The 24124-nt window shown below is 32.1% G+C and overlaps 1 protein-coding gene across 3 annotated transcripts in view; it reads left to right on the forward strand.

Moving 5' to 3' along the window:
* LOC142319655 (armadillo repeat-containing protein 8-like) overlaps positions 1-10831 on the forward strand; it is a 59685-nt gene extending 48854 nt beyond the window's left edge. Inside the window, exons 12-13 of one of the 3 annotated variants that reach the window (XM_075357198.1) lie at positions 3389-3491; positions 4656-4816. In XM_075357198.1, coding sequence (XP_075213313.1) covers positions 3389-3491; positions 4656-4672 — 120 coding nt within the window. In that variant the 3' untranslated portion in view covers positions 4673-4816. Of the gene's footprint in view, positions 1-3388; positions 3492-4655; positions 4823-9892 lie in introns of those variants that run through there. The other 2 variants (XM_075357199.1, XM_075357197.1) reach the window with 2 other exon arrangements.
* The last annotated feature ends 13293 nt before the right edge of the window (positions 10832-24124 follow it).

A 24124-nucleotide genomic window follows, 5' to 3' on the forward strand; every position in this document is an offset into this window, starting at 1 on the left:
GTTGATTCACAAAGGATTATTTTGCTGTTACTAACAATATTTGGTTGTACTGTAATAGACTTGAATCATCTTGCACGTGAAGTTCATGCGACTTCCTCATCTTGCCTTCCCCCACCATTCATATATAGCAGCATGGAACGCATACAGCCAGTACACCACCACATCCATCATTAACTACGCATCAGAAACCTAATAAGCCCTCGCACAAATATAGTATTTTCAGTAGATAATTAAATCACAAAAATTAAATTAAATTTTTCAATAACCCCACTTAAGTTATTTTATGTACACAATAAGATTATTTCATTCTAAAGAATTGTAACAGTTTTTCCATGTATTTAATGATCAACTACTTCATTTTTTGTTTTGTTATTGAAAATCAGTCGCATGCAGAGGAAAATTTTTTGTAAAAAAAAACTGATATAATTATCATTTATATTATTCAGTTTAATTGTTATTGTAATAGTCTGTGTTTACTATTTTAAGATGTTGTTATAACATTTTCACGAAGTATGCAACTTTTGTGATGCAATTTCGACCAGCTCAGATTATCTTTTTATATCAATTGGACGTGTAGTTTCTTTGATTGATCTTTAATTGAGAAAGTTATGTTATTTTAATTGTGTGAATTCGCAGCAAACAGTTCTCATGATTGGTAACAATGTAAAAAAATGATTTCTAGTAATTTACAAGAACTTGTGCATAGGAAACCTAATAGCATTAGGTTTACAATGCACAAGTTTTTTTAAATTAAGGAGGTTTTTAATGCAATGCAGGAAGTGACTGCAACCACGAGTGCTGTATAATTTTGTACTGTACAAAATGTTTGTCATGAAGGTAATGAAAGTGATTTGCCCAAGGTAAATTATGTGAACATTTTTTTTGAATCTTCGGAAAAAAATTCCTCATACAAACTGGGTAAACGATCTGGATGATTTTAATAAAGATGTAGTTTTTCATTCCATTCAAGAATCTTCCGATAGAGGAGAGTATCTAAGTGCAGTAAAATTAGACATTTTTGAGAAGAAAAAAATTTGCTGGGATGCATATTCCATTTGGAAAATTGTAAGACAATTGGGTTCTGCTTTCATAAATGTAATTACAGCAGAAAATTTTTGATGCAGAAGTCTGACATTGTTCTTGCTTGGTTAAAATTTTTAAGGAAAATGCAGAAAATTAGACAAAATAATTCTGACCAATTAACCTAGATGAAATGTGGGTAATCAGAACCATTCCAGGAAATACATCCAACAGAATTCAAGCTGTGGTGGCCTGAAGAATCCAGTTGAGAAAGGATCCTGTTTAATATGCCATTGCTATGAACTTTGTTTTAAAAAAGACTGTGCTTTTGTTTTTCAGTTGAAGCATATTGGGACTTGCACCAAGAAGTGAATGGTGTTATATTCTAAGAATGGGTGGAAATTTTGTCGTGATCTTTGGAAGAAGGCTGTGTTATCGTGGTGGATAACACCAGCTATCATTCTGTGCCTTAAGAGAAAGTGCCATTGACAAAAAAAGCTAAAAAATTTTCATGGTTAGAAGAGAAGAAAATACCACACAATTCCCGAATTTCTATCTATTTTTAATGAACACAGAGAAGAATACAGACTGTATGAGCTTGACGACATTTCAATAGAAATGGGGTATGAACTTTTTTGACTACTGCCATATCACTGCCAGTATAACCCTGTTGAGCTAATTTAGGTGTAGATAAAAGGCGAGGAGGCAGCCAAAATAAGTATATTTCAAATAAATAATGTAAAAAAATTATTGAAAGATTTCATAAGCCACGTAACAATAGATAAGTGGAGAAAATGCGTTAGACATGCAGAAATCCTTCAACTAAATTTTCATAAAAAAGGATACAACTACTTGCAATACATTGTAGTGAACTTATAAGAAGATGACAGTGACAAAAATATGGCATTTATCAGCTGATAAATTATATTTATTTATTTCTGGTGATATTGACTTTCAGATTATCATTTATTTAGATTTTGTGTAACGTTTTATGAATTTCTTAGTTTAAAGTCCAAATTTAAATGTAACTTTTTATATACACCAGAGTAATGCAATAATTGGTTTGCTAATATTGGCCTGTAAAGAGACGAAGAAGAAGGAACAATTCAGTATTATATTATTATTGTGATGTAGGGGGAATGATGAGAAACCTTTTGTAGTGGAAGGGGAAAGAGGGAACCTTCACCCACAAAATGATTTCAGATCTATAAAACTGCTTGTTTTATAGTTGAATATATCCTTTATTTAACCCTTTTGAGATCTTTTGGCAGTGCCTTATATTTGTAAGTTTATATTGGTTAATGGATCATTATTTAAATATATTGTTCAACCTTATCGCTGAAAGAAAATTTAACTTTTTAGCTTCGTGCAAATGCTGGACTAGTTCAGCAACATCATCAGGTTTTGTTTTTATTGTTGTATCCACGTGTAGTTCCAAAATAATTTTGTTCTTTTCAGTATGCACAATACATTGTATTTCATTGTTAAAAAGAATTTCTGAATGTAATTGAAAGCTCCGTATTTATACTTGTATGTCATGTCTAAATAATATTACTTATATGTAATGGGCTTGTTTTATTGTTTATTATAATAGTTTAATAAACATTAGAAGTTAACAGAAAATAAATAATTATAACAGGGTTTTTTATAATTCTATGGGTTTGTAACTTAATTGTAGGAGTAATTCAATAATCTAATTTTCAAAGTGATAAAGATTATTAATATTTTAAGATCATATTTATGTGTGTTTTGGTTAGTCCTGGGAAATAGTAAACCAGCATTGTCAGAGGTAGTTCTTCTGAATTTTGATCATTCCTTGCCATTTCTTTAGAGATTTTTCTTGTCATTTGACTAGTTTAATGTAGCTCTCCAAGATTCCTTATCTAATGCCAGTTGTTTCATTTCAGTATACCCCCTACATCCTACGTCCCTAACAATTTGTTTTACTTATTCCAAATGTTGCCTGCCTGCCTGCACAATTTTTCCCATCTACCTGTCCCTCCAGTATCAAAGCAATGATTCCAGGATGCTTAAGATGTGGTCTTTAAGTCTGTCTCTTCTTTTAGCTATATTTTTCCAAATATTTCTTACTTCATCAGTTTGTCGCAACACCTCTTCATTTGCCACTTTATCCACCCATCTGTTTTTTAACATTCTTCTGTAGCACCATATTTCAAAAGCTTCTAATCTTTTCTTCTCGGGAACTTTGATCGTTCAAGTTTCACTTCCATGTAAAACTATGCTCCAAACATATACTTATAAAAATGTTTTCCTAATGTTTAAATTAAATTAAAGATGTATTTAGTATACCTTTAATGAATTTATTCATGAAGATTGTGTTTTAAAAATATAAATTTATGTGTCACAGAATGAAAATTGTATCTTGAAAACAGAAGTTAAAGAAAAAGTAATCAAATTATTAGGAAAAACAACAGTTTGTATAGTGCAAATACAGAAATGGGATGCTATTCGTAAGACAATCTTAAATCTTTTGTTAGAGATAAACTTAAATTATAACTTTAATCTCAGATTACCCTTGAATGAATGTATGTGTTATCTTATGTTCGTACTTTCATTTATCTCAATTCAGTGTTTTAACGGAAACTGCCATTTACTGTATTGCAGGTTTTCTGAAGCAGTTGTGTAAATTTAAATGAGTTTGATTAAACTTGTCTCTTTCCTTTGGTTTCTTATAGTGTCTGAAAATTTCATAGTGTATTCTATAAAAATTTGATAACAGAATATGACAAAATTTTCACTGAATGTTAACTTGTTCAATACAAATGTATTAACTAAAGTATCAGAACATACTTATCATTATAAATATTTTACTCTTGCTGTGTATTTTATAAACATTTCCCAATAATATGCACAGCAAAATGGATGTACAGACCATTACTAGGTTTGTACTTTATTGAAATAACTGCATTTTTTCGTGTCAGTTGTCTTGGTTTTAGCTACTTTTAATATAATTTTCTTTCATAACCTTTTTTCTAACTATTGTTCATTAAAATTATGAAACTATGTATATATGTAGTGTTGAAAAAATTAAGTTCTAGATAAAAAAGAAATTCTGTATTTACTGATAGCCAAATTTACTCTTTATTTTAGAATTATGACTATATTGAAATCAGTATTAGGAAATTGTTTAAATATTTGTGTGGAAGATAACTGTTTTTGTAAATATACTTTTGACATTAGTGTTTAATATACTCTTAAATGAAACAAGATTTAGTGTGATACTAACATTAATTTTATTTATTTATTAATTAAGTAATCTGTAATATGGATGTAATAATATGGATGTAATATGGAGTAAAGAAAATTTTATTTATTTTTTTTAGATTTTGTAAAAAAATTAATTCATCTTTCTAAATAATAAATTGTTTGCCCATTACTAAATAATGAAATAAATACACTTGAAAAGTCATTTATGACTTTTAAGAAAAATATTCTGTAATGTACAATGATTAAAAATAGGTAATGAAGAGATAAAAAAGATTTTAAAACCAGTCGCAAGACAGCGTGTTAAGTATTACAAGTATATAATAGTATGGCAATAAGAAGTACATCTGTATGGTCATCAGGTCGGGAAGGGTTATTGTTAATAATAAAGTATGTTAATTTTTTTTCAGATGCACAGCAATGTTAAGTTACAAATAGCTGCTATTTTCTGTATCTCAAATCTTGTCTGGAAAGAAGAAAGTGGATCTGCTGAACGTCAAGCTAAACTAAAAGAGATTGGAGTATATAGGTTGTTGCAACAACTTATTATGACAAATGATACGCTTCTTTTTGATAAGTAAGTAATATACATTTATCATTAAACTTATATATTTGTAAGAAATTGTTGAATTCTGTGATTAATAATTTTGGGGCTACATTATTCACTTTGTTGGTAGATTTCATAAGAAAGCTACCCATTGTAATGGGAACAATGATTCGACTTCCAGAAAATTTTGATATCTTTGCGTTTCAATCCCCTGGACCCTGTATATTTCACTTTATGGTGAACACAATAACTGCTGTAATCTTGCGCCGATCACTTTCAAATTATTTCCTAAAAATAACTCAGTAGAGTTCGTTAACGGCCAGAATCAGATCATGGGGGTGGAAATGGGGTGGCTTTTTTGAAAAAACAAAATATTGCTATAACTTTCTTATTAAATAAAGTATTGAATTCGTTTAAAGTTCTGTTGCTTTTTGGATAAGGGCCTAAAACTTATCTAAGTAAAGTTCCTTGTTATCACCAACCATTGGCCCAGGGGTTGGAAAAATGGAGTTCGAAGACAAAAAAGGTTATACCTCCCCTAATAGGCACAGTATCAAATCGGTTTAAAGTGGTTGTTAGTCCTCTAAACATTACCTAAAACTTTTGTCTGAAAAAAGTTTTGATATGACCAACCCTTACGTCAAGGGATAACCAAATCAAAAAATAGAAAAAAATATATAACTTTCTTATTAAGTAAAATATTGAATTCGTTTAAAATTTTGTACTATTTGTTGAATAAGGGCCGAAAACTTATGTAAGTAAGTTTTTTTAATATAACCATCTATAGGCCAAGGGGGTGGAAAAAATGGAATTTCAGACAAAAAAAAGGCCATACCTATCTTAATAGGCAGAGTATTGAGTCAGTTTAAGGTGGTCGTTAGTCCTCTAAACTGTACGTAAAAATTTTGTCTGAAACCATTTTTGATATGACCAACCCTTACAGCTAAGGATGACCAAAATGTTGCTGGAATTGTTAGATGGGACTTGTTATATGCTAAACATTTGAAACTTTTTTCAAATGCAACCATTGTATTAAGTAAATTTTTTTCTTAACCTTAAGGTGGAAATCTTTTTTATCCCCTACTTAGCACCGATGAAATGTACCTCCGCCTTCCAGCGTGCTGAAAGGTATTTTTAAGATATTTCTATTTAGAACAGTTATGTGTAATTATAAAAGGTAAATTAAATTATCGTATGCCTGATAGTGTAGCACATTAGCCTGAACTGAAACTTTTGAGAAAATATACAAATTTCATACTTTTCCAAAAAATAAAGTAGAGATAAGAACTCCTGGTACAATCAATTATCAGCTCATTTTAGTAGGACCACATGTAGTAATTATAAATAAATTGAAAAATAATACATTATACTTTGTTTTATTTGTACATTAAATTTCAAAAACAACAAAAAAAAACCAAAATTGAAATATTTTAAAAGAAACAAATAAAAGTTTATTTTCTGTCACTTGGAATGTTTAGTTTGTAAGGCAATGTAGTCTCTTACTTCTCTTCATCAGCACAATATCAAAATCCTGCAACAGATTTGAAGCCACAGCTGCTGTTGCTCTATCTGACAATCCAAAGCGATCACTAGTCAGCACAGTATTTTTCAATTTAACACACATCTGCCATGGTGACTTAATTTCAGATTTGGTAATTTAAAATCTTTTTTGCTGCCGTTTTCAGTGTCTTCAGACGAATTACTTACTACCTCTTTTGGCAGGCAACTTTCTGAATCTGTTTGTTTTGAGTAAGGTGGCTGTGCTATCGCGTCAATTGTGGAATGAGTTCTTTTATGTTTGATTACCTTTCTTTCATGTCTTTGAGTAATTCTTTTTGTTTCCTTTACATCCACACTTCCAATTTTCCCTGTGCCATGTTTTCTTTGCAAGTACATGAATTTTAGTTCAATGACTGATATTTTTTTTGTTTTTCACACGTACAAGTAATAGACACTGGGCACTCACAAACTTCAGTTGCCTTTTGGCAATTGCAGTCTAAAGTTGTTTTCCACTTACAAGCAGAGATATCAAATAGTAACAAAAATTTCTGCTTGAATTCCTCAACTCTCTTTTTGAACTTTTCCTTTTCCTTACCCACTTATACGACTTCATAAGATTATGATAACTGTTGTGGTATGTATTAATTAACTGAATAATTCTGTAAAGTGTAACTGTTGGTATTGAAGCTTTATCAAACACGGCTTTAACTTGTGGTGCCACAAGTTTTGAAACTTAAGAAAAACTTACTGACCTGTTGTTTGCTTTCAATGCCAAATTGTAATGTTTCATTGAAAATACATGAGAACATCTTCATACGTCGAAAGTTAACTCACAGATAACTCGTTTGGGTGACCGAATAACGGACAATTAAACTCGCTGTGAGTAATTTTCTTAAATACAGCCATTAGAACATAGTAATAAAATAATGTTATAAACAAACACACTTATCAGTTATAAACTAACATTTTTGAAGCAAACACTACTTAAACACACATCATGGTCATTGCCTGGCTCAACACTGACAGATACTGTTGTGTCATGGAACTCACAAGTGGCGGGAGGCAGACATGCTTTACATTGTATTGTGGGTAAATTCCATAGCAATAGTGTGGTGGGGAAGGGGTGCCGTACAGGTGCAGAGCGAGAACTGGAACTCTGGAAGTGGTGACAAGCTACAATAGTACCATTGCGTGTTGTGTATGGTTCATAAAAAAAATATGTTAAATTACAGATTTTGAATGCTTTGTGCTACGCATAATAAAGTAATTTTTATAGTTATCTTAATCACTGGTTTTTTTGCATTACTTTTAAAGCTTTTTCAGTATAGCCATTTTTTATCTTCTAATTTTATAGGTTTTTAAAATCCAAGATAACCTTGTGTTTTTCAATAAATTTCAAATATTTAAGCACAATGCGCTACCAATAGTGTGATTTTTTTTTTTTATTTCATCTGCGTTTTACTTAGGCGCCCTAGAGGCAAGTTTTCTGCAGTATAGCCTTTCAAAATAAAAATATTATAAAAATTTGGCCCACCCTATTATATAAGAAGCAGAGCAAGCCGATTAGTTTTTCTTTTAATAGATTTTTTTTAAATCTAGCGTTCTTGGTATCCTGATGCAACTGCTTGTGAATGTTAGGTAATGAAAATAGGAACTGTTTTATTAAAAATTCAGTTAGTATAATTATTTCTACCATGGATTTTATTTCTTATATATGGAGGGCCAGATTACTTGATGTTTGTGAGGTTTTGCATGCTTATTATCCAAGAAAACCTTTAGAATTTAAACAAAATAGATGCAGTAAGTATTTTTAGCTCCTTAAAGTTGAGTTTATGTGAATTATGATGTTTATTGTTGGTGTACTGAGCACCAGTTTTGTTAATTAATTACATTGCTAGTTTTTGCAGAATTTTCATTAAAAATTATTCCATATGAACAGACAAAATGACTTAAGTGAAACATATCATATTTTGAGTTTTTAAAATTTTTTTGTACTGTTTTTTGACATCCTTTCAATCCTAGAAATCACTGCTAGCAGTTTCTGACCTGAAGGAATCTGCACTTATGAAAGTTGTTCAATATTTAAAAGAGAAAATGACTAAAAAAATTGTTTATTCAACGACAGTGAAACTAACACTACTTTTCAACATAATCCCTGCCTACATTCTGGCATTTGTCTTATTGTTCTGTGAGCTTCATTATCCATTTGTAAAGAATTGTTATCTTTGTGTCCGAGTCATTCTTGTATCGCATTCTTGACCTCTTCATTGTTGTGTAACTAGGTACCTCATAACCAGCTTACCTTATTGTACCTACATTTTGACAGGACCAGACAAAAACAATTGATGGTTTGAGATCAGAACTGTAAGGTAGATGTGGCAACATCTTCCTCCGACCCTTTCTAATACTTTCCCTTGTTTATTTGAGTAGTATGGGATAGGTGTTATCCAGAAGAATTGGGCCTTTTAAGAGAGAGCTTTATCAAACACAGCTGTTCATTGAAAAAACACCTATTTATTGTGAGTACTTATTTTCTAGCACGTCACAATAGTAGTCACTGTGGTTTGTATCTTGTTCTTCCAAATAAACTGGGCTGTTATAATTTCAAAACACTTACTGTCATTTCAAGCTGAATCATAGGTTTTGAATTTTTTCTGGCAGGAAATTGGATGTTTCCATTCTATATTCTGATGTAGAATTCTGGATCGAATGGTGGATACAAGATTTATCCACCATATTATGCGATCTAAAAAAAAAATTACTGTGTAAAAACTATTGTTTAAGTTCCAACTCTGAATTAGGATATTTTGGTGATTTTGTGTCGACTATTCCTGAACCCATCCCAAACATTTTTTCCAGTAATTTAGGTTATCATTGATAATGGAATGGACAGTTCTGCTATTCTCATTACAAATTCTGTTATTTCTCAAATTTCTATTCATCTGTCCTTTGAAATAATATCATTAATGTGATTTTACGAGGATTTTACTTGCACTTCAACTACAATGAAAATCTGTGAAACTTATTCTACTCGATTTAAAGTGTTCTATCCACTTATAAAAATGTACATGGTTAATATAATTCTCACCGTATTGTTTTAACATCCATAAGTGAACTTCGGCCAGCTTTACATCTTCAGAAAATAAACTTGTTATTTCAGCGCATTGTTCTTCCTCAGTACACATTTAAATAAACAAAAGAGATCAGAACATTCAAGTCAAAAAAAATCGACAAAAATGTCAGAACATTCAAAGTTAGCAACTGACACTATTTGCAGTTTCAGTTTATTGTATTAAATAATTTTTCTGTTACCATTTTTTATTATTATTTTATAATTATTGAACGACCTTCATAGATAACTAGAATTGCAATGATTTTCATATTATATGTTTCATAATAAATTAATGATTGCTACATATGGTAAACTTTTAAGCTAAGAATCCCTAATTTTAGATCTGGTTCAGTTACTGCAGAATAAACTAAATAAAATTATTATTGGTGGGATGGAGGTTAAAAACTTAATTTTTTTAATGTTTGTGGTTCACATTATTTTATTTTTATGCTGAGTTCTTAGTTGAAAATTGTTTTTTTTAATTTTAGAGTGAAGACTGCGATGGATCAGTTTTCAGAAGCATGACATTTGGCTTGCTCATTTGCACCTTACTTGGGCGCCTTCTAATATCTATCATGTCTGATGACCTTTCATTAGAGTATTAAATTGTTATTTGTAGACTCTTTGTGTTAACACTTCTATACTGTAAGTAATTTATGTCTTTTTATAATGCAATGTATGCTAGAAGAGATTCAAGTCTGGCTTACTTTTTAACAGATGAATGCTTTTCTGATGTCTACAGATTGTTTTTGTAATAGTATTTGAAGTTTTTTATAATTATTTTTTTTACAGTATTTATTCTCATGTAAATATCTTATTCTTTTGGGTATTTTCAAATATTTGGCATCAAATGCAATATTTTTACTTAGTTCACAGTGAATATTGAAACAAAGTTCCTTATTACTGTGTTTTTCTGTTCGTTTCTTTTCTGTAATTTGATTTATTTCAAATATGAGTATTAATTTAAAAAAGTATCAGAACAAAGTTCAAAAACATCATGATATAATTAATTTTATTATAATCTATACATAATGGAAATTTTGTTATAAACAACAGTAACTGGAGTGTACATGGATTTGTTGAACTTACATTGGAATGATGTTTAGTTGTAATTTATTCTATGTATTTTTAATAACAATTGTGATTATCAAAAATGTAACACTATAAATATAAATAATAACTATTTTAATTTTTTTTCTGTATTCATTTAGGGAATTTATTATATTACTATTATATTCTAAAAAAATATGTATATATATATATATATTGTTTAATTTATCTTTAGTTTAATGTAATTATAACTTTCTTATTTATTACTATTATTTTTCAATATTCTTGATGTTAAAAAAATTGTATGGAATAAATTATTGCATTACTTTTTCTGAGTTTTTTGAAGTTTGTTTATTAAATTATTTTTGTGAATTTATTAGCCATTGAATTAAAATAAAAATTTGAAATTAAATTTTTGGCTGGATTTATTTCTAAAAAAAAAATTATACCTTTGAACTGTGTTGAAAAATGCATTTACTGCTCTTCCTTATATTTTTCGTTATGAACTAAATGCTTTTATTAATATTGCCTTAATTATTACAATTTTCTTGTAATTTTAAGAGGCTGTGATTTAATATATTTTTTACGAAAATATGCTTTTGGCTTATTGGAATTTATGAATACATGTCAAAAATTTATTAAATTTCATCAAAATACTTATCTGGTTAATTATCCAATCATCACTGGGTTTTTTAAACTTTTTGATAGTGAAATCAGCAGTCATTGATTTTGTGATATGTTTGTTGTGAAACTAAGGATGTTCATAAACCTTATTACATTACAATTGCAGTATATTTTTCTTGTTTTAATCATGTTGGTATAAATATAATATTTATGTAGAGTTTTAGGTGTACAGTTTTAAATCTGATGATGTTTATTTACTTCTTTTTTTTAAAAAATAAGATGTATTTGGAGGTGAGTTTCTTGTTATTGGTTGTTGTTTAACTTAGTTTTAAACCATTTCAAAACCTTTCATAACTGTTTCCTTCAATGCCCTTTAATCACATAACTTACATTTTATTTAATTTTTAAATGTGTTGTCCTCTCTTAGCAAGTTTTATACAGGATGTTTCGTAATGTTCTTAGGAGTTAAAAAAATTCAGTACAAAAAAGTATTTCACTTATCTAAATGAAATTTGTACGAGGTGATGCAGGGACTCAAACAGTTTTTGTTAAATTCTATAAATGTTCAATATGTACTCCTCTGGTGACACGGCACACATCAACACGAAAGTCTGGCTCTTGCCAAACTCGTTCTAACATGTCATTTTCAATAGAGTTGATTGCATTGATTATGCGATCCTTTAGATCGGCGATATCATGTGGCATTGGTGGGATAAACTTATCTTTCACGTAACCCCAGAGAAAGAAATCACATGGCGTGAGGTCTGGTGATCTTGGTGGCCGCAGCAGCATATAATGTGTTGGTCTTCTTCAGACGCACGTTCTTTCCAGCGCTGAGGTACTGTTGTGTTAAGGTACTGTCAAACCTTGTTATGAAAATGGATAGGACAACCGTCTTGCTGGAAAATGAAGTCGTTGAGTAGCTGAGGCATAAGCCATAATTGTAACATATCCAGGTATATCATGCCGGTTATTGTCGTTTCCATAAAAAAGAATGGCCAATACAGTGCCTCACAAGAGATCACACAAAAAACATTTACTTTCGGAGAATCCCGAATGTGTTCTACATAAGCGTGTGGGTTTTCAGTTCCCCAAACTCGCACGTTATGACTGTTTACTTTGCAGCTAATATGGAAAGTAGCTTCATCGCTGAAAATTATCTTGTTTAGAAAGCCTTCATCTAACAACATCTTTTCCTGTAACTGTAGACAAAAATCAAGCTTACATGTTTTATCTCCATCAGAAAGACGCTGGATTAATTGAAGATGGTACGGTTTGCATAATAAACGTTTACGGAGAACTCTTCACACTGTTGTTTTTGGAATTCCTAATTCTCTGCCTGTAGCCGCAGTCAATTTTGAGGGGCTGCGAATGAAACTTGCACGCACATGTTCGACATTGACATCTGAGGTTGATGGACGACCAGTTGATTTTTGCTTGTACAAGCAACCGGTTTCACTGAATTGTTTATACCATGCACAAATTGAATGGTCACTTGGTGGCTCTTTATGAAATTTCAACTGAAACACACGTTGCACAGAAATTACTGACTTTGACAAGTGAAATTCCACCACACAAAATGACTTCTCGCTTCTCATGGCAGCCATTTTCTCTACTGTCGACGCCTAGCGAGCAAATGGTTTACTAACTGCCTAGTATATGTGGAAAAAACTATTTGAAGTACTATTTCGTACAGTACTTGTTTTATTCTTATGAGTGAAATAGTTTTTTGTTAATGAATTTTCAAAATTCCGAAGAACATGAAGCATTCTGTATAATACAAGAGCCCTTCGGGGCCTTGAGAATACTAAGGTTAATGGTATGTAACTTCGGTTACTACCAATTCTCGGAAAGTGCAGGCCAAAGAAGAATGAAGAGGTCATCGGAAGAAGAAGGAAGACCCTCTACTCGTCCCAACATCACGGACTGGAGTCCGGAAAAGAGCCCAGCAGAGATGCGTTCTGAAAGGCAGCCATAACAGAAGTGGATGAAGAACTTCTACCTAACCTCTCCTTTAAAACTTACATGTAAATTAACTTAAACCAGCAATTGCGACTCCTCCGGAGAAGGGGGTGCATTGCTCCCTCCATATAGTTAGTGCCCCGTTGTGGCGTATTCCTGCTAGCCTATGAAGCGTTAACACCGAAAGGACTTAAGTGGAAAAATCAGATTAAGGTGCCTGTAATTTATTATTTAAATGGAACTCTAAATATAATTATAAATTCCAGATTCTTTATTATTAACCAAATTTATTATAACATTCCAGTTTTTAAAATATTTTTTATTTTTATCATCATAGCCGTTAGATAAAAGTTTGATTTAGTGAAGACGTTCACATGAATGTGTAGATGCAGCTGCCAGCTCTTATGACTTATATGGTTTATGTAATTGATTCAGTTGATAATTGTTGTTTTATTATTAAATAGCTTGGTAGAATGAATAGTTTACAATAAGTTCATATGTATATGACTTCCCTATAGAAGGGAAGTCAATAACTGGGAACAAGTTGTCTAGAAATTGCGTTTGAGGCACACCAGGTTTAAGCATGAATACCTCATAAGATCCTGGTAATGCTGCAATTTTTCCTATGGATAACAGTTTCTCTCTGTTTTGATTGTATGTATTATTTAGTATTATTGTGTTGGAGGGTTAAAGTAGCCCACAGATTTGGTATTATTATACGTGAAAATGTGGCAGTTATTAACAAAATTTTATCAAATTCTTGAAATCTGTTCAACTTTTTTCTGAATTTTAATATATTTATTATTGTTTTTTAATTTTTGTTAGAGCCTTTATACTCCTTGAATTAGTTGGACTTAGTATTTGCACATTATGATGCTTTGTTATTAAATATTTCTATTAAGATTATATTTTTTATCAGTCTAGTTTTTGTGGATTTTACATCCACCTTGGCATTATTTGTTTAGTTTGCTATGCATGAATTTCTTAGCAACTCTTATATGCATTTTTCATTTTCTGTATGCTGCTTTTTCCATAGTTTTCTGTTTATGATTTTATGGCTATTCTTCATTAAGTTTTTGTTTAAAATTTAATAGTTGTTTTTCAAATGTGGCTTTTTGTTTCAAGTAATGATTAATGACCTTTATGGTTGTTTATCTACAATATGAAAAATGTAAGATGTTTGCCTAAAGGTATGTGGTTAGGTCCTTTGGCAAATTCATTTTCAGCCAAGCAATAGACGAGTAAGTTTTGAACAGTTGTTGATCTTACAATTCACAATTATTTTTATGATTTTAAAGTTATTTAGTATTTTTTATAAAACTGTCTTCAGTCGTACAATCAAGTTATCATACATTTTTTTTAGATTTTCATGTAAGGTACCTTACAATGTTTTCTTTATTCTTTGTTTTTCATGTAGATCAAATAATCCAGTCTTGACGCTGTCGTTAATATTAACCCAGAAGGGTTTAATATTCATTTTTAATATTTTCTGTATGATCAATTAGTTTCCCCATATATTACTTTTTTTTAATCTTAATTTACTAGGTAGGAATTGAAGTACAAAATATTTTACATCTTGTAGAGCTTTTGTGGTTTGAAAAATGTTTTATACATGTATTTCAATGTTTTGTGTTTGTTCTTTTGCATTAATCTCATGATTTATCAACTAAATCACTATTTAGCAATTTTTAATTTTTTTTCACTCATTAAAATTAAGGGCAACATATATTAAAAAATAACAAATAGTTTTGTTTAAAATTATTTTGTGATCATTTCATTAATGAAATCTAAGAAAACTCAACAAAACATTATTATACTAACAAGACTCATTACAGAATTCCAGAATATTGCAAGAAAGTAATATTCTGGGAAGGCTTAGAAATAAAATTAGATTGATAGTGATAGAAGTATGTTGAATAATCTGGGTCCGTAAATCATCAAAGTTAAAGAACATAGTCGGCAGTTTCACTGCCTGTTTTTTGTATTTATTTTGTGGAGTAGTATTAAAAAAAAAATTGACACTCATAATGAAATAGAAACTGCTTGTTTTGCCACACAGCATACTTTGAAACCATATCAATTTAATTAAACCTGATAAATAAATACCTTTGTCTGTATTAACGCTTATTTTATTAATTCGTAGAAATGTTTAACAGGAAGCTATTAGGTATTCTTTATCATCATCATTATTTAATTAATGATGTTGGATATGAATTAATTAATTGGTATTATTTATGCCATTGTTAATTATTTGTTAAACTGGCAAAGTGAGGGTAACTATGGATGCTATTTATATTATAGATTTTCATAAGGCAACAATTAGACTATAATTATGTACTGTTAATTATAATTTAATACTACTATAATGTAATCAAGTAACAGTAAGACTAATCAAGAAAAAAAGAAAGTAATTAATAATAAGATTTTATTTTGACTTGTCATTATTTTCTCAAATATTAATTAAAAAATGAGTATAACATACATTTGCTTAAAAAATGTAAATCAAAGAAATTAAGCTTAAATTTTTTATTTTAATTCTGCTTTATGAAGTAAAACATAATACTTTTCATTTTTTCTTGAAATTTCAACTCTTTGAAGTTGTACTATTTGAAAAACAAAGATTACCAATATTTCATGCTCTTAACGCAGCAGGTATTAAAAAAAAATCTAAATTCTACTTCAAATTTTTATTTTAATTATTAATGCTGTGTTTCATTACATTTTTTTTTGTTTAAATTAATTTTATTATTTCTTTTTTAGTTTGCTTAAAAATTTAGATAGGCTTACATAATGTAATATAAAAAATTGACGCAAAGAAACTACGTGAAGAGGTTACTACATTTGAATAATGCCCTTGGAAATGTAAAAAAAATTATTTTTTTTTACGTTTTATAAACGGGAAGAAAATTGTCAAGAAATGATGGAATGTGTTGCTAACAAACTAAATAAATCTGGAATACAGCTATATGTATTATTATTTACTCAAATTTTCAAAATAATTAGCTTTTTTTTATTTTTTTGAAGAAAAAATTTTTAATATTTATTGATTATTGTTCTACAAAAGCGAAGCTTCACTGTTGATTTAGTTTCTTAACTTCTAAATCCTGTTTATTATGTACATTTTTTAAACTCTTATTTGTAATAAACTAATTTTGTAACCAGTTTCTGGACAATACTGAGCTACTGTCAATTTTTCTGGCTTTGTATATTTATCAAATGCTCCTATCCAACTCGTATTCTAATATGGTAATCAGTTTTTGTAAGATGAGATGAGGGCTTAGATTTTTTTACGTAGATACGTTTTGTTCGTTTTACCTAAAATGACGGCATTTGTTTGTATTTTCTACTCTTATTTAAAAAATTAAAAATGTTTATACTGTTTCATGTCTTTTTTATTTATAAGTTAATTCTTATTGTTATTATTTCTTTTTTTTTATCTTTAACTTATAACATTTATTTACTTGCTTTCTTATACATACTTTTTTCTTGGTGTCTATTATTAATTACTTTTTAACAATTTATTATTATTATTAAATATAAAAAAGCTGGCAAAGTGTTGTAAAACTTTCCGGGCTTTTTTCTTAGCCGATTTTTATTTGAAATATGCCAAAAATTTTATACATATTAGTGATGTAACTGTGCAATATTTAGAGTTAAATTGAAAAAATATGAACTTCTTTTGTTTGTTTTGATGACCTGGATTAGTCCTTTAAGTTCAGGTATCACCGTCTGGAATACTGTATAGTTCTTGCCAGGGGGAGGGAAATACAAAAAGTCTGGTCACGTTATGCCCCTTGTCCAGTGGGGTTGAAAATCAAGTAAGTAAAGCTGGGATACATATAGTCAAATATTTATATCAAATTGCAACTTTTTTGGTCAATGGATTTTTGAGATGGGGCAAAAAATGTTTAGAAAAATAGGGTTAAATATCTCTCCCCACCCTAAATCCGATTGACTTAAAGCTTGGGAATTTTAAGTAACTTGATTTATACTGTCCTTTATACTAAAGCTCAAACTTTTTCAACCACTTTTAAGTCAAAAATTGAAGTTTTGCTAAACTAATCCTCTTTTTTTTTAATTTTAATTCCATCAATGCGTCATATATAGAAATATTTTGAGCTATTTTCAAAAATGTATATTAAACCAGTCTGAGGATGTTAATCAAAATACAGACAAACACATGTATATGGCACATTTTTTAAGTAATTACTGTTTTGATATAAATAAGTTAATTTTTTTTTGAAAATAATATTAATTCACCAAAAAGCCTGGATTTTAAACTCTTAAAGATGATAAAACAAAACTTTAAATGCCTGCCAGATGACATTTATATTTTTTTTTGTTTTCAGTCATTTGACTGGTTGGCAGCTGTCCAAGATTCCCTATCTAGTGTTAGTCGTTTCATTTCAGTATACCCCTACATTCTACATTCCTAACAATTTGTTTACACATTCCAAATGTTGCCTGCCTGCATAATTTTTGTTATTTCACTATCCCATTTGCATAATCTTCAAAGACTGGATCTTTATCCACATGCATTTATTGTTTCAGTACTTCAAATATAATCCCATTCCTCAGTTATTGTTATATTGTCAAAAACTAGAACAATTATTTTCTTTTGTAATTTTCACCTTCAAATATAAATTTGTTTTTAATAATAAATATAAACCATTTTAGAATAATTAACTCAGCTTCAAATAATGGGCAGGCAGGAGTAGGAGTAGGTTTTGTAATGAACAAGAAGATAGGGAAGAGAGTAGAGTATTTCAAGACGCATAGCGATAGAATCATTGTAATAAGGATGAAATCAAGACCTAAACCGACAATGATTTTTAATGTCTATATGCCTACAAGCACCCATGATGATGATGAGGTAAAGTGTGTATACGAAGAAATTGATGAAGCAATTAAACACTTAAAAGGAGATGAAAATTTAATAATAGTTGGAGATTGGAATGCAAGCATTGGAAAAGGAAATATAGTGGGTGAATACGGGCTGGGCAAAAGGAATGAAAGAGGGGACCGACTTAGAGTTTTGCAGAAAGTATAATTTAGTAATTGCCAACACCCAGTTTAAAAATCATAATAGAAGAATATACACATAGAGAAAGCCAGGCAACACTGCCTGGCTTTCAGATAGAAGCTATCAGATAGATTATATCATGGTTAAGCATAGATTTAGAAAACAACTCGTCAACTGCAAAACTTACTCTGGAGCAGACATTGATAGCGGCCATAATTTAGTGATAATGAAGTGTAGATCGGGGTTTAAAAATATGAAGAAAAGGTGTCAGATGAATCGGTGGAATTTAGAGAAGCTTGAGGAAGAGGAGGTAAAGAAGATTTTTGAGAAGAACATCACAACAGGTCTGAGTAAAAAAGTAAGGTAGAAAATGTAGAAGAAGAATGGGAGAATGTTAAAAAGGAAATCCTTAAATCGGTAGAACCAAACTTAGGCGGATCAAACAGAACTGGTAGAAAACCTTGGGTTTCAGACGATATATTGCTGGTGATGGATGAACGTAGAAAATATAAGAATACTAGTGATGAAGAAAGTAAAAGGAACTACCGACAATTAAGAAATGCTATAAACAGGAAGTGCAAACTAGTGAAAGAAGAGTGGATTAAAGAAAAGTGTTCAAAAATGGAAAGAGAAATGAACATTGGTAAAATAGACGGAGCATACAGGAAAGTAAGGAAAATTAAAATCCAATAATGTCTTAAACAAAGATGGTACACCGATTTGTAATATGAAAGGTAAAGTCAATAGGTGGATGGAATATACTGAAGAGTTATACGGTGGAAATGAATTAGAAAATGGTGTTATAGAGGATGAAATGGGAGAAACAATATTGAGATCTGAATTTAAGAGAGCATTAAAATATTTGAATGACAGAAAGGCTCCTGGAATAGACGGAATACCTTTATTATTTCGTTATCGACATTGCTCTCTTCTCTCCCGCGACCAACGTCACAGCGGCCGGTATATATAGAGGCGTGCCGCTAGGCCGGCCGTATACGACAGCCGACTATATGAAACAGCTTTACCTAGGGGTTAACTTTAACTCGCGAAACTGTTTATAAAATGCGTTCAGTTGACGATATATTTAATAAGCGTGCAGATTTGAAGAAAAAGGCCGCTAATATTCTTAAACAACATAAATCGGTTACTTTCAAAACAACCCCCGCCGAACGCGATATAGAAGATTGCTTGACCGACATTCAGGAACGCGACGAAATAGCGTCGGCGGTAGTGGAAATACAACAACGACGGGACAGCGAGGAAGAAGAATGCACTCAGCTGCCGGACAGCCAACCAATGGAAGAGTGTTATACGATCCGAGCGGACCTGACCGACAGCGACCCGGACCGTCCAGCCAGCCCGGAGGTGGCGACGTTGGAATCGCTGCATCCGGCCTCTACCGACAAGACTACGATGACGTCCAAGGGGAAGTCCACGTCAAGCACGAAACGGAAGACCTCGCAGAAATCTTCCAAGAGATCTTAGGACGACCACAGCTGCGCCGTCGAAAAGGCAGAAGACGACGACTACCACCGACTCCGATCAACAGCTGTTGGACCTGGTAAGCATACTGACTTTGTTACCCCAGATCGTGTTCGGTCAATTGAAGACCATCAAAAACATGTACGTCGCTCGAATGAAGAAGATGTTCGAGACGAGCCAGTGCATATGCGAGATCCTGATGTCCTGTCAGTCGCCCAGACCTGTGCTTCTTGGTACAGCATTATTGAGCGACTTACCGCCTGATCATGCAGGCCATTTCTCGTGTCGGGAATTATACCGATATGAAACGATGGTGAGTGTGATCGAATTCTTTCAGGAATTCGAAACCAGCTCACTCGTATCAGAAAATACAGGCCAGGCGACATCTTCGTGCTTATCAGCAAGCACGTCGCCGATAATCCTCCACGTCTTACACACTTGCAGCTACCAGCGGTCTTCGCGCCGATGCAGCATCCACAAGTATTACGAACAGGCGTGTCGACATAGACACACTGTTCGATGCAGCCAGCTCAAAGCAGAAAACTGGATCCGTATCGTCCAGTATCTATCTGCAGAGGGCCGGTCAATCGTATTCCTGGTCGTCGGAGACGATTACTGGCTCTCACCTCCTAAAATTCGACCTGTATCCGCTGGACCGGATACAGTCGATACCGTTGCGAGAGTGGTGGCGGCATGCCACCGCGAGGGGCAAGATCGTATTGGCGGAGGGAGGACAGTCAGATGATGACCCTTTTCCTGAACGGAATAATGTCGTCGATCGCAATAATAGAAAAAGAAAACGCAAAAATCTAGAGTTCGACGAGCTGGTGCAGATCTTTGTTAATTACGGTATGTCGCCGCCGGAACGTCTGCTGAACAACTCATACTGGATGGACAGCACCGTTACCAGAGAGCTGGACGATTCCGACCGTATTGTTAAAAATGCCCTTAAACAAGTAAAACATATTTATAATAATTTCTCTATCCTAAATTTCATGTCCGTTTACAACGACATCCAACCAATGTTTAACGCTCGGTCGCAATCGGAATTCGAAAGTATTTGTTACGATGCGATAGACAGCGTATACGCCCTTGTCGGACTGTAATGTTTCAGTTCGACATGAACGTTATACGAATGAAATTATTTTTAAAGGATCTATACAAAATCTGCGACAGGGAAATGTAACACGCTGTACGTCTACGGACCGCCAAATTCGGGCAAAAATTATTTTTTCGACGCGCTTGCGTCTTTTTTTGTCAATTGCGGGTACATAATTAGTCCAAGTCATAACGAGCGTTTCCTGGGCGGTCTAAACCGTCGTCTCAATATGTGTAACGAGGCCCGTTTGGATCCGTATTACAGCGACGATGTTAAACAGATTATGGCCGGCGACCAGCTGGAGGTCCAGGTGAAAAATCATCCGCCCAGGATATTGGAACGGACTCCGTTAATCGGAATGCGTTCCAATATCCTCCGTTAAGTAACAGAGACGTGTTCCCGCAGGAACGCGCGTTCCGTATCCGTTACAAAAAATACGATTGGCGTCCCTGTCAATTTTTAGCCCGTTGCCGGCGTAAGCCGAACCCTGTCGTAGTCGGGATGTTGATGTGCTATTTTAATAAATTTATATTTCACTCTGTGATTTTTGGGTGGCAGGGGCAAACAAAAATGTCAGATGGGATCAGTGATCATTTTACTTTACAATGGGATTTTATTTTAGTGAGATGGGTTTAAAGAAAACCTATTTTTTTAAAGAGTTATTTAGCTTTAGTATGACATTATCTTACATAATATCTGCTTTTCTTTTGTTTTCTTCTTTGTTCAACCTCTGGAATGTATCTTTTCAGATTCTAGCAATAATCGACAAGAATATTCCAATTTACCTGGAAGTCATCATACATAGGTCTTGGTGACACTTTCACGATGACCATCAAGATTAGGTGGTAAAAAGTCGAAATATGAATACAATATATACATTTTTAGTTGAGTATTACATCTCATTTTTTTATAGTTTTCAAGAAGTTTTCATCTATTGTACATACGAGTAGTTTTCGGCCTTCTGTTTGCCTAAAAATAATTTAACAATATTTTACAGGTGATACCTATGTTGCTTTCTCATATTTATTCGAAACGCTCTCAAAGTCCTAATCCTTCATTAGCTTACGTATCTGTGGTCCAAAGAATATTCCTTTTTTGAGTTTTTCTTCCCTGATCGTGGGAAACTTTCTCTTAACATATAAGGCCATTATGATTCAATGTTTGACAAAATATTTCATCAAACCAAGTTTTGTATCTAATGATAGAAGGTAGACAATTTTCAAATTCACAAGAGCTTGAAAAGTAAATTTTCGTACCCAGGTATAGGTGCTTCTCTTCAGCCACTTTTTTTTAATAAAGTGGTTTTCCTATTTCTACTACCCCACTCACATAAAAAACAACAGTACTTGGTAAAACTGAGTTGCATTTTGTAGGACTGTGATGCTGTCCTAGTAAATCCAATAAACAGTTTACATCATTGCAGTATACTATATTATATTGTAAGAACAGGTACTGAAATTCTTGCTGCCAAACATATTTTGATGCCTATTTCAAGGAGGTTTCAGCCTTTTAACCTTAAAGCGAGTAACTCTGATTACATTTTAAACAAATTAGATCAAAAAAAAAGATCATTAAGATCTGCTAGAGTAGTTTTGTGAGGTTCAGTGTTCTCACCTTGGAAATCTGGGTCCTCTTCTTTATTACTTTTCTAAATCATCATAGCCTCCTTTATCATCAACATTTTCTTCTGAATTCAATTTTTCTGGTGGAACTGGAACAGCTAAGTCTTTATTGTGTTGAATAGGTCTTATGGCTCAATAAAGACTAGAATATACAACAGATTTCTTAAATCTACTTATGATGCCTTTGATTTTTGTGATACAAACATAGTAGTCTGTTGAATGGTTTTAAGGCTCTTTCTATACCATAGGAACAGCAAAAGTCATTTGTCATGGCTTCCTGCTGAGCCAGCTACTTAGTAAAGTTATATAAGAACTACAATAGATATGAGAGGTCCAAGACTTGACCTGGTCTTGTCTATCCAAAATAGAGTTCATATAGGTTTTAAATCAAGCATCTTCACAAATTGGCCGATTTAGAATTCAAGAGTTTCAGTGTTAGTACTAGTAAAGGCAGTTACTTTTGTACGGATTTGAATACTAGATCATGGACATTAACTACATCATGGTGTTCTTTGGTGGTTGGGTTTCAATTAACCACACATCTCAGGAATGGTCGAACTGAGACTGTACAAGACTACACTTCATTTACACTCATATATATCATCCTCTGAAGTAATACGTGAACGGTAATTTCCAGAGGCTAAAAAGGAAAAAAGAAAGTATATCACGTATTCCTCGCTAGTCAACTCTACTTTTTAACTGGAGTGTTAAACATATCACAAAGTGAAGAAGAAAAACATTTTTCACAATTTTCAATTATCGGTCGATACCAATAATGTGGCTGGTGGTAGGGCAAATTTAGTAAATGTTTTAAGAAATCATAAAGTTGTTTTGAATAAGTTTTTGGTCTTTAAATTTATATACGCTAAAGAAAAAACACGGGCAAGCATTTTGACAGAATTTAAACAGAACACGGGAAAGAAAATGCCACTGACAAAAATAAATGAAATGCTTAACAATATGAAGCATGGGATTAAAAAGAAAACAAGGCGATAAAATTATTAAATTGGGAGAAGAATTTATTAAGCCTCCTAAAAGAGTATGAAAATCTCAATTTCAAACAACTTCCAGGGGCAGCAAATGCTGGAATCGAGGATGGGAAAGGTAAACATACTCCAGAATAATGTGAAACACCGGTACTTTCTGTAACTGATGCGAATAATCGTAATGCCAAGTCGAATTTGAAACTAAAAACATGTGACACTGATGAAAGAGCTCCCTTGTCAAATAGCGAATTACAGAGAATTGTTCTCAATGAACAAATGAAACGAGAAGAAGTGAAAATGAAAAGAAAAAAAAATTGCAAAGATTTAGTGAAGTTCAAAAAATTGTAAAAAGATAAGAACACGGCAAGGAAACTAACACCACTTCGTTTGCATCTTCCAATGAACAAATTAATGACCAATTCGACGTATTTTATTTCAATTTGTGGTATATTCCCAAACGTGTTTTGTAATAAGTTCGTTTTCTTTTATCCTATCCTATCCTAATGAAAAAAAATACAAATACAAAAAATATCATGCACGTTTAGTGGTATTCATTCGTATAAGGCATATACTAGACTTACATATGTATGTATGAATACGTAGGTATACATATGTAAGTGCGTGTATATATATACGAGGTGCGACAATAAAGTAATGAGACTGATGAAAAAAAATGTTGGTTACCGTTTTAGTCATGTTTAGTGTTGCCTCCTTCAAAGTAGTTCCCCTCTGATTGCACACACTTATTCCAGCGCTTCTGCCATTGATGGTAACATTTCTGGAACTCATCTTCTGTAATATCCTCCAAGACCCTCGTCACAGCTTTTTGGACATCTTGTGTTGTTTGAAAATGGTGTCCCTTGACCGCCACT

The sequence above is a fragment of the Lycorma delicatula genome, chromosome 2 (genome assembly GCF_047948215.1).
Source record: "Lycorma delicatula isolate Av1 chromosome 2, ASM4794821v1, whole genome shotgun sequence".
In the NCBI taxonomy this organism is placed as follows: domain Eukaryota; kingdom Metazoa; phylum Arthropoda; class Insecta; order Hemiptera; family Fulgoridae; genus Lycorma; species Lycorma delicatula.